Here is a 12,270-nt window from a genome sequence, read left to right on the forward strand (position 1 = left end):
AGACTCTTTTTTAGGATGTATCAGGTTGCTCATCCTCTATGTCTATGGTATGTAGGTTCAGACTATTTTTCGGATATTTGTGTTGTTTCTACTGCCTTGTTTAGTAATCTCTTGTGTGATTATCAGATTTATGCCTCCCTCTGTTTTGGTTTATCCTTGCCTTTGATCTGTTTGTTAGGCAATTAGGGGGAGAAGTATTAAATTATCATTTATTTTAACTTTATCTAATAGTCTCGTGTTTGTAATGTTAATTTTTTTAAGAATTTTTCTTATGAGTATTGCTCTGGAAGTGTTTGCCTAAAAATAGCCAAAGATGGAGTTTTTTTGTTGCGTGTGTTGTTGAATTATTTTTTAGTGCAAGTTTGATTGACATGATGTCTTGCAACATGCTCCAATATATATTGAGACATCTTGAATAGAATTGTATTTGTGACAAGTTTCCTGTTATTCCAGAATGCTTCGCGGTAGACCTTATACATGTATCTTCTTCGCGTGAATTGGTTAGGAAACCATATTTTCATCTTTCAAATGTGTCAACTACTATAAAAGGCGAATGTTTTACCCTTAGTAGTCTTGACACATTCATTCACATTTTTAGAGTTCTTATACGTGCACGATTTAATTTTTGTGATGTGTGTGATTTAATTCTCTAGACATTATTCCACACATATTGAGTGTTAGAGAGTTGTGTGGGTTCTTTGATTTCGTGATTGAAGTTTTCACGAACTTGACATCGAAGAATATCAAACATAGTGGGAAAGTTTTTTAGAGTGGAATTGTGGAGATCTCAGATTCAGGAGGAGTCTGATTTGGAATTCACGAGTAATAATATAAAAAGGACATTGAAGTGGGGATCGTTCGTATAAATCATTGTTGTACTATTGACTACTTTCCATATAATGAATTTTCTTTCTACTGGGTACACTGTCCTCCAGACTAGGTGACATTGCTCTAACTACGTTACCCTTCAGACTAATTTTCTTTCTATTATCATTTACTTTTACGCACTAGTTTACTTTTGTTTATCTATTGCATCGGAACAGATTATCGTATTCATTAACTCTACTCCGTATATGACATCTTGTCTATTGACTAAACAGAATTTCAAGTTTAATATATACAAACTAAATGTTAGTGTTCATTAGCTAAGTTTACAAGAATAAAATATTTATGCAAATGTTAGAATTTCTACTGTATAGTCTAATTTAATTACATTATATATGAAATTCATGTGTTATTTGTTAATGGGTTAAGTAGGTAACAGTTTACTTTTACTGTCATTCTTCAAGAAAATAAACAAAAAAAATTAAAAATTGAAATATATCTTAATTCGTTTTCTTTTAAAATTCGAATGTAAATGATTTTTAATTAATTACGATTAATATAAAATATATTACGTATTAGAACAGGTTTTCACCGGTTAAAAAATCGTCTCGTTGAGATATTTATATTGATACCAAATTTATTAAAAAAAATAAAGATTTGAATGACTGAGTCATGTAAATTTTAGACTTTATGAAAAAAAAATAGAATAAATAAACTGTAAGTATTTATTTTAATACACTTTAGAATGGGACTAATATTTGAATTTCGTGTTTGTTAATTGGTATTTTTAGAATAGAATGATATATAATCAAAATAAGAATAAAAGTGGAGGTAGCATCGGAAAATATGTTTAAAATGTGGTATCATCGATAATATTCACAAACAGAAGTTAGAAGAAAAAAATAAACTGAGAATTGAGCTTTTACTAAGTGGGGATCTTGGGCTTTGCCTCTCTGGTTTCATCTTTGGGATGGGCCTGGTTATATACGCATCACATTTATGAGGTACAAATTAAATTAAATCCATTGTCAATCATAATTGTGAGCGCGTTACCGCGAAACCATACAGCACGTTTATAAATATTTAGAGTTTAAAAAATATATTTAAAATTTTTGGAGATGTTTTTATCTTTCCGATATAAAAAGAAGGAAAAAATAAACAATACTTATGTCTAAGATCCAATTTTTTTTATTTTTTCTTAAAAAAAAAGTTTAAAAAAAAAACACACACGGTTCATTAATCAATGTTATATATATATACCATAACTGCATAATTATCGCATTGCGTCAAAAATATTATTTATTAAAAAAAAATCTTTTGTGGTACATACCTGATTCGTAACTTCCATAACATCACACGTAATCACTCCGAAATCAGAGTCGGATTAGGAAAGTAGAATTAAAACGCATATAAATACACCCCCGAATTATTCCTAAGAGCAACAGAGCGTGATATTGTTGAGAGCGAAACGATGATGGCAATTCACGCATCGACGATCGAAGAGGGCGTAGCCCTGATGAACAACTGTTTCAAGAAGCTTCAGACGATCCTGGAAGACGAAAAGCCCCACCGAATCTCCATCACCACCGACGAGTACATAGCGATGCACGGCACAGTGTTCGACCTCTGCTCCACCCACGACGAGTCCGACTTCAACGCCGCGCGCTTCTGCGCCGCCTACAGCGCCTCCCTCTCCGACTACCTCTCCGCCAACGTAGCGCCGTCGCTCCGCCTCTTCTCCGGCCCCAAGCTGCTCCGCGAGCTGGACGCAAAGTGGCTCACCTACTCCGTGACCATGACGTGGCTCTCTCGGGTCCTGGGCTACCTGGACCGGTGCTACCTCGCTCGCATGTCCCTCCCGAAGCTGGCCAACACCGGCTCCGCCAGCTTCTACGAGCTCGTCCAGGGCTCGGCCAGCGACGCCTTGCTGGCTCTTCTGGAGACCCACCGCGACGGGGACGGGGACGCGGACCTGCTCGGCCTCATGAGGAAGATCGCCGTCGGGGTCTTGGTGGAGTCCGGCGGGATCGAGCGGTACAGGGCTGACTTGGAGGCCAAGGTATTGGAGGCCACCACGGGGTACTATTCCCGCAAGGCCGCCACGTGGCACGCGGGTTCGTGTAGCTTCCCGGAGTACATGGCCAGGGCCGAGGAGGCCATAAGGCGCGAGAGAGAGAGGGTTAAGGATTTCCTCCACCACAGCAGCGAGGCCGCGGTGGTCGCGGCGGCCCGGGCAGCGCTTCTCGTGGCTCCCTCGCTCACGCTGGAGCTCATGGAGGACTGCGAGTCCGGGTTCCGAGCCTTGATTCGGGGCGACATGATCGAGGACGTGAAGAGGGTGTTCCGGCTCTACTCCGAGCTCCCCTGCGAGCTCTGCCGAGCCGCTGCGCAGTTCGGACAACAAGTGGGCGACGAGGGAATGGCCATCGTTCGAGAGGAGGACCGTATGATCGAGAGGCTCTTCGCTCTCTATGCCAGGTACACCGCTGTGTACCTGAGTGGCTGCTTCGAGGAGAACGAGTGGTTCTGGACGGAGTTGAATGACGCCATGAAGAGAGCGGCGAACGGGAAAGTCGGAGGGAAATCGACGGCCGAGCTTCTGGCGGAGTTCTGCGACGACGTTCTGAAGAGAGGCGGGCGCGGCGAGAAGATGAGCGACGAGGACTTGGACGAGGCTCTGGAGAGCACGGTCACGTTTTTGTGGTTCATGAACGACAAAGACCTCTTCTCGGAGCTCCACCGGAAAAAGCTCGCCCGCCGCCTCCTCGTCGGGCGCAGCGTCAGCACGGAGCAAGAGAAGAGCCTCGTGGCCAAGCTCAAGCGGGATTTCGGGCCCAACTACGCCGCCAAGCTCGAGACCATGCTCAACGACACGGCCGTGTCCAAGGACACCCACGCCGAGTTCAAGTCAACCGACACCAGCGGGGTCGATTTCACGGTGACGGTGCTCACGACCACTCACTGGCCGACCTACAAGACGGCTGACGTGGCGGCCCCCGCGGAGATGGCCAAGTGCGTGGAGGCTTACTCGGAGTTCTACAAGAGCAAGTTCAAAGACCGGCGTCTCTCGTTTGTGTATTCCCTCGGGATCTGCGATATCCGAGGCAGCTTCGATTCCAAGCCCATCGACCTCGCCGTCTCCACCTACCAAGCGGCACTGCTCTTGCTCTTCAACCACTCAGACCGGCTGAGCTACACAGAGATCGCACTGGCGCTCAACATGGACGCTCAGGATCTCTCCAGAGTCCTCCAATCCCTCTCCTGCGGAAAGTACAAGATCCTCAAGAGGACGGCCGGGAATGGGGCTATCTCGGAGAGCGACGAGTTCGAGTTCAATTCGGGGTTCGACGACCCGATGCGGAGGATCAAGATCGCGCTGCCTCCCTCGGTGGACCAGCAGGAGCGGAAGAAGGTGTCGCAGGAGGTCGAAAAGAAAAGGGAATACAATGTCGACGCCGCCATTGTCAGGATCATGAAGGCCAGGAAGGTCTTGGCCTACCAGAGTCTCATCATCGAGTGCGTTGACCAGTTGAAGCCCATCTTCAAGCCCGAAATCAAGATCATCAAGAAGAGGATTGACAACCTCATTGAAAGAGAGTTTCTGGAGAGAGACCAACAAAACCCAAATCTGTTTCATTATCTAGTTTAGTATTTATCTACCTTAGTAGGATTCAATTGTTTATTTATAAAGCATTAGGACTCTCTATTACAAGATCACTATGTATTGTTTCAGGATCTTCAAATTTTTGTTGATTTATTTGATATGTCACTCAAATCTTAAACTGATGAGCACTGCATTAGTATTTCTACTATCTATTGGCTCAAAAAAATTAGAGTAAGCTAGTAATACTATACCAGCAAAAGCAGAAGCGATTCTAATAATAAAAGTTTCTAATTTTCTGTTCTTAGTTTATAATCTATTCAGAAGCAACTCTGAAAATAAAAGTCTTTGATGTTCTGTTCTTAGTTTATAATCTATTCTTCATATAATAGAGGTCTTTGATGCTCTATTCTTCATATGATATGTTGTGTTTCGATTTTTATGTCACTACTGTTTATATGAAAATTAGATGAGCACTTTGAGGTTCTGCTCTTCATAATCTGTTTTAATATATGACATGCTATATCATTTAATAATATGATGTTGTTGTTCGGTATGAACAATCTTTTATTAATAAGAGAGTAATGAACACAGCTTGATATTTTATTTTTCTAATAAATCAATTACTAATTGAAAACAAAATTACTATCTTATTTTACAAAATTTGATGGCAAAATATTATTATGGGGTCACTTTGTGAATAGTGTATACTGTTATTTGTCTGTTCGGATGTCCTTGTTGAACATTAAGGGAATTGTTTTTTGTGGATTGTGATTAATGAGTCTATTTAAAAGCCAATTATTAGCAAATTTATTACACATTTTATAAATCTAGCCAGACTATTTAATTATTGTTAAAATGTCCATACTTTCATTATCATTTTACTAGTTCTTTCACCCAGTGAACGTGAGTCTGTCATCACGATCAACGAAACGCCTCTTCAACCACTAGTTTGAATCATTCCTCACCGTGATAAACTCAACATTTGTATTTCTATGAAAACCCTTCACAAACAAGCGTAAATCAACAACTGTGATTGTCTAGAACCTTACGTTATGTTGCACTAGTTACAAGGACTATTGGCTTCAGAGGGGCAACGAAGATGATGGGTTTTGGTTCAGAGGTGGCGGTGCTTTGGACGCGGAAGGTCTGAGGGTAAAGGGGAGGATGAGATGGCTTTGGAGGTTGGGCCCACATAAGAGGGACTGTTGGGGGTTGCTAGGGAGTTGGAGGGGCGGTGTAGTGGAGCACGAAGAAGGTGGGAGGGGTAAAGGAAAAGAGAGAGAAAGAGATTGAGAAAATTACCTTGGAAGATCGATGTAGCTAAGGTTGACGACGGACCATAGCCGGATGTGTTTCGGAGAGACAGAGAGAGAGTGGTGTAATTAATAATTTAATGGGTTCCAGCCATGGTAAGTCGGGGCTAGATCATTTTAAAATTAGGACATAAGCGGTGAAAATTTCAATTAGCCACGAAAAGTCGCAATCATACGACGTTATGTCGCGGCTAAACCACTTTGTGGCTTTGTAGTGATTTCAAAATGTTGAAAGTTATAAATAAACTATATTTATATCAATTCACAAATATAACAGCATTTAGTTAATATCAATTGACTTTACAAGGAAGAACCTTTGAATTCGTGTATTTTCAATTATTAAGTCAAATGTATATATTACAAATTAGTTCGTTTCAATTACTAAATCAACTAGTTTGCTAGTTTTTTCATAAATAGTATCGTCATTCACAATTAACGGGAAATAATAATCTTTGAATTCACGTAGAACAACTTAAGGTTGTTTGGTCATTAATTTTTACATCGGATATATCATAAATATAGACATATTGTCAATTAATTTTGACATTAGTATTTGTCTACCTTTTATTATTTATCAATTACCAGATCAAATGTAAACAATTTATATCATTCGATCGCTGCCACATCGGATAAGCCTTTCCATTCGATCGCGGCTGCCACGTCGGATAAGCCTTTCCATTCGATCGCGGCTGCCACATCGGATAAGCCTTTCCATTCGATCGCGGCTGCCACATCGGATAAGCCAGTTTCACCAATCTCTGCTGACGTGGTGAGGTTGATAACTAACAATATTCGTTAATTGGATAGAACAATTTAGTAGTTGACTGGCATTTTGATATATATATATATATATATATATATATATATATATATATATATATATATATATATATATATATATATTTCTTTTTCCTTTGATCTGCCATCCAACATATACTGCCATCGACTTATGTATGTAGTAGTATGACTCCACTAGTATAGTGCGTGTGTGTGTGTATATATATAGTAGTCTGACTCCACTAGTATAGTGCGTGTGCGTGTATATATATTTATATATATATATATATATATATATATATATATATATATATATTCATCAAATTTGGCAGTTCACGTTGACAAACAAAAACATTACAGCAATTATCTCACGAAGAGCACTAGGTTCCGAGCACGCAAACCCGAGAGCTCCAAATTTTTAGACGAGAATTTCTCTAGTTACAGATGAATTTAGTAAAAAAAAAAAGTATAAATCAGGGTGCTAGACAATAGGTAAAGCTTTTTGATCGAGTGTTTTGGTATCGAAATATATGGATTGTCTTTGTTCAGCGGCGTTCTCATCTACTTATAGGGTTTGGAGTCGAATATGTGAGATGATTAATATCACGTCCCTGACAGTTATTTGATAACCGTTCCCAGAACGTGAATAGTCGGTGGTTATTTCTTCGAGTACTCAGAATAACCGTCGATGTGTGCATTTTGTTTAAGTTGTATTTATTTAAAAGTGTTTCATTTATTTGATTAGTCTTTGACTTACCAGCTTCTCTTTTCTCTGAAGTTCTACTCTATAAAGTTCGTTCTTAAGTTATGAACGGGTCGTTCCTTATTTTATTTTGTCCCTTAAACCTATTCAGTTCAGACTTGGTGCTGGATTCCTTCCGTTCTCGGACCTTCCGAGTCCTTGCTCGAAGTCTACAAAATATATGAGTAATGTTAGCTATATTGCTAATATTAGGCGGGAATAATAAGACAAATTGCATAACTAAATCAAATAAATAATCATGAACGAAAACTAATAAAATACATACATAGACATGAGAACCAAAATAAATAAATTAAAATAACTAAACCGGATATCACCAAGAAACCGGTATAGAAAGGGAAATGGAGAACACGTCGAAGCTTGTTTGACAATTTCCTTAAAGCGTTATTGCTCTCCCACCGGGTGTTGGAATAACGTGAGCAACCGCCTCCCAGGATACAACGACGTACGAGAAGAACAAAACACCAACTTGTTCATCTCCGGCGAACTTGAACACATGCCAGAATACTACCACCAACAACGAAAAATATTGAGGGGAAAGAAGGAAAAAATTTGTGCGTGTTCACCATAGCTTATATTATAGCCATGTACTTGGCTCATTCCTATCTTTCAAATGAGAACATGCTCCAGCCTTTTATAGGCTCATGATCATAGCGGTTTTAGACCTAAAACCGTCACACAATGATGGCATTTTAATGCCCATCAAAGCCATAAAAGTGTGTTGAAGGCTTTTGAAAACAAAAACGTCTAGCCTTAATGATATGGTTGTAACCTCCAACCCATTAGTGCATGGTTACAACTCAAAAATCCATTAAAACATACAAAAACGTTTTTGATCAATGAAGGCGAATAACTGGTCCAAAAATTAGACCACAACACGTACAAATTCCTTCAGAATTTTTGATATATTCAACACACTTTGAACATCAATTTCTCATTCATCATAGCTCCGATTTTGGTAAATAAATAACCGATCTTATACCTCTCGTAACAAGGAATAAGAATCAGTCAAAACATTTCAGTTTTGATGAGTGGACCCCACTCTAATATTTGCCACAAATTAGCCAATAACTTGATATCAAATTCTCGTTAATATCAATAACCACACGATTTTTCAACAAGTAACACACATAAAACTTATGTTTCTTGCCGCATTGTTTACTAAATTGATGGCTGCATAGGAATATCAAACGGCTGCATTATAGTGTGGTATATATTTACAAAAAGCGTGATATAGTTAAATAGTCAATTTAAAGTTATGAATTTGCAAAATAGTTAAGGTTTGTCTTAATTTAGTGAAGTAGCAAAAAATGTGCAGTAATTTGGTTTCAAAAATTTTTTAACCCCAAGATTAATTTTTTTTTAAAGTGATAAATTGTTTACAATAATCGTAAACCATTTTAATCTTGGCCGTCAAAAAATTTTTGCATACGTAGATTTAGCTATTTTGCTGAAAAGTTGAAACTTTGACTATTTTGTTAATCGATAATTTTGAAATGGCTATTTTGTACCATTTTTCCTTACAAAAATTAATGATTTAAATAAAAATAAGCAAATATATGAACTAATGGCATCATATATGGGGAAGAAAAAAAAAGAGAGAGAGAGAGAATTTAATATCACGCAAAATGAGCAGCCGAGGTTACAAATGAGCTAGAAAGTTGTCAAGACTGAATTTTGTGTATTCTCTAATAGCATGAAGACAAAGCTAGGGTTTTTGGTGAAGACCTTGAGAGATAGCAGAAGAAGCGCAATCCATCTGTTGAAATCCGATCCTCTCCTTCTCCAAATCATACACAACCTTCACATTTTGCTGCTGGAAGTTACCAAATACCCCTCCTGGCCCATAATTCCCATCTTCCATGCTCTGAAACAGCAAGCACTTCACGACCGTTGAGTTTTGTGGCGCTCCCATCGCGTAGAAGTGGCTTTCTCCAAACAAAACGAGCCTCACATTGTTTAAAAAACGAAAAGTTATTGATGGAAGAGAACTACGTTCTTCAGCGGTGGTACTGGTGGTAGCAGTGTATGGGACTTTATAGCACAGATCGAATCCGGTTCTTGTCTCAGTGTCTTCAGCTCTAGGAAAGGTGATCATGGAATGAAGTTTGGAAAGAAGTAGAGAATAGAGTGGCTCAGGTAAATGGGTATATGTGGTGCCTGAGTCAATCAACATTCCTCCATTACCTTGTGAGTCAAACTCTCTCAAACTCAAGGGCGATTCAATTGCAACAGAATCGCCCACGGTTATGGACTCTAGACCAACGTAATAGTAGCTAGCGTACATAGGACTCTTCAACATAGGGGTGTATTGCAAATTTTCTTCATGGCTAGAAGAGAGAGCTAAATCTCCTATAACTAGAGGGCTTGATATGTTGGGTTTGTTTGCAAACTTGAAGGGCAAGAAACAATGAGAGAAGCCTTTTAGGAGGAACCCTAATTGGGATGGGAGCGAAAGCGCTCCTCTACCAAACCCTGCTATCCCAATAGGCTCTCTATAAGTAGATCCAACACACCCAAATAAGAAATTAGGTATTTCCTTGGTGATGTTAGGGCTAGATATACTTTGGTGAACCCTAAGGGTATCCCTAGTTAGCAGCCCCGCGACAACCCCACCTGCACCGTAAGTGTACGCAAACGAAGGGCATGGCCTAGCGCAAGAGGATTTCAATAGGGTGCTCAACGAACACCCAGCCATTGTGCAAGGATCGATGTCGTTGTCCGAGCTGTGGATGTTGATGCAAAATGAGCTTCCACAAAGGTCTCTCCGAGAGGATGAAGAAGTGGACGGAGAGAACGCGGCGGCGGTCACCTTGTAGCCGTCGCAGTCCATGCAGTCGAAAGAGAAATTGTCGCCACATGGAACCCAAGTTAGGTCACTCCCTGTGTCCATGTACACTTGCATGGCTTGTGGGGGCGTCCCTACATAAAGAGGTACAAGGAAACCATCTCGGACCGCCCTTAATGGCTCCATCATGGCAAAGGGTTCCGATTGTTTCTTCGGCGAAAATGTAACACTTGAAATAGATTTAGTACTTTTCGGAGTGGAGAGGGTAGCTCTAGAGTGTCTCAGGCCAAGGACTAGTGAATGCCCAGTAGTAGTACTACCTGGCTTAGTCTTCCTTGTGGCTAGAGTGGTTATAGGGGAACTCAAAATGGAAGTGATGACTAAGAGGCATTGGAAGGTAAGTGCACTCTTGGTTAGGGAATGTGACATTGTTTAAGGAAAAAAAAAAGATGAAGCTTTTTTTTCCTAAAAAAGAAAATGGTGAAGCTGTTTTGAAGAAGTTTGGATCTGTTTAGATAAAGTTCACCAAGCCCGCTTTTTATATACTTTTTCATGAGCGACAGTTAGGTCTTTTAGAGAACTGATTTTAATATTCGTGATATCTAAGAGTCTCTTAGAGCGGACCCCAGAATCTAAAAAGGAGGGGGCCAAAAAAAATTAGGGTAAAATAAAAAAAAATCCTAAAAATTTTTTGGCCTAAAAATATGGGCATGCGTAAGTTGTAACCCGTTGGAATCTAAATTGATAATAACAAATTAAATATCGGACAAAATATGAGGTTGTGCAGTCATGTACAGCAGATATTAAGGAAATTAATGGACTTCTAGTGCATATTCGAAGCATGAATATATATAAAACAGCGTATTATTATTCTTCCCCCTTTTATGCATACTGTTTCCAAACCATGTTTAGTGGGGTACCACGTACGTACGATGGGAGCTTAAATGTCGTTTTCAATATTATAGTGCCCATACCTTGGTTGAATTTATGCTATTTTTATCAGCTAGTAAGGAATCATTAATGATTTGCTGATCTCCTGAGAAGTGGAAGCTTGACCAGGTTATTAGTATCAGACACGCCCTTATAAGAATATGCATGTTTCAGTGATAATTATCACGTAGGGTGCATGTTTCAGGAATCGATGGGCATCATTGAACAAAATGTAGTCAAGTACCGATTGTGTCAAATAAAGATACTTTCGTTCCCAGCAAAAAAAATAAAAATAATTTTGATAAAGATACTCTTTATATAAACTATATTTTAGAGTGTATTTATCTTGTTTATTCTCTTACTACTTTTTTCTTTAATGTAACCAACATGACATTTGTTTTTTATGCCAACAATATTTTGTTTTTAATCTGTTGAGAACATGTGTTATGTGAGTATGTATATATTGATGTAAAATATCCCTATATGTTATTGTATTGAAACTAATGTAAAAATGTGTTGGGTAACTTGTCCTGCTTATTGTTATCTAAAAAATTACTTGAAATGTTTTGAGAGATTAACTAAAAATAAAAGCTAATAGTAAATTTATATTTTGATAAATAGTCAAGATTTTATTATTAATTTTGCAAATTAGCCAATAACAGAAATTAAGGAATATAAATATCCAAAATAGCATTCATCAAACATTTCAAAATTAAAAAATGAATCATTAAATGAGTTTTCCATACCCACATGACCATTCATTTCTTATATATATATCCATTAGTACGAGTTTGTCTTTTACTCTTCATTTCGGCGTCGAAGGCTGCATCATAGTCTCCCAGATCCATAGTTTGCAGAGAGTGAGTGGAGTGATAGAAAAAACAAAATATTATTCCTGTGATCATGTAACCAAATTCGATACTACATTATAGACCTGACCGGACATCCTATATTTTTAAGGTTTTTCATTTTTGAAGTAATTATAAGACATTTAAAACTACTAATCTCACTTGGAAATCTTAAGTAATAGATGTTTATGATGATATTAAAAAAATTAAAAATTGTTATTCTCTTTTTAAAATTTGTAAGAAAAAACATTTAAAATAAATAAATGTTTTGAATCGGTCCAAACTAATCTGGATCAATCTACAATAATTTGATCCGATTTGTTTTATTTTCATAAATGATCCGGTCCTGTTTGGAGACCGATTTTGAACTTGACCACACCTTGAAATCACTACATTATATCATATCGATGATAAATTACTAA

At 38.5% G+C, this 12,270-nt stretch overlaps 1 protein-coding gene and 1 pseudogene across 1 annotated transcript; one reads left to right on the forward strand and one right to left on the reverse strand.

Annotated features, from left to right (window-relative positions):
• Positions 1-2,299: 2,299 nt before the first annotated feature.
• LOC149384954 (cullin-1 pseudogene) lies at positions 2,300-5,722 on the forward strand (annotated as a pseudogene).
• A 3,244-nt stretch (positions 5,723-8,966) lies between these two features.
• Positions 8,967-10,274, reverse strand: LOC149384955 (Eukaryotic aspartyl protease family protein). Its single transcript, XM_089627246.1, has one exon. The coding sequence runs from the start codon at positions 10,257-10,259 to the stop codon at positions 8,991-8,993; it is 1,269 nt and encodes a 422-aa protein (XP_089483372.1). The 5' UTR covers positions 10,260-10,274; the 3' UTR covers positions 8,967-8,990.
• Between the last annotated feature and the right edge of the window lie 1,996 nt (positions 10,275-12,270).

The sequence above is a fragment of the Urtica dioica genome, chromosome 9 (assembly GCF_054948205.1).
Source record: "Urtica dioica subsp. dioica isolate 48M chromosome 9, U.dioica_male_clone48M_v1_H2, whole genome shotgun sequence".
Lineage (NCBI taxonomy): Eukaryota > Viridiplantae > Streptophyta > Magnoliopsida > Rosales > Urticaceae > Urtica > Urtica dioica.

What these genes read in the sequence shown, in the direction of transcription:
- LOC149384955 (XM_089627246.1), bottom strand. Translation starts at nt 10,259, where the DNA reads ATGATGGAGCCATTAAGGGCGGTCCGAGATGGTTTCCTTGTACCTCTT.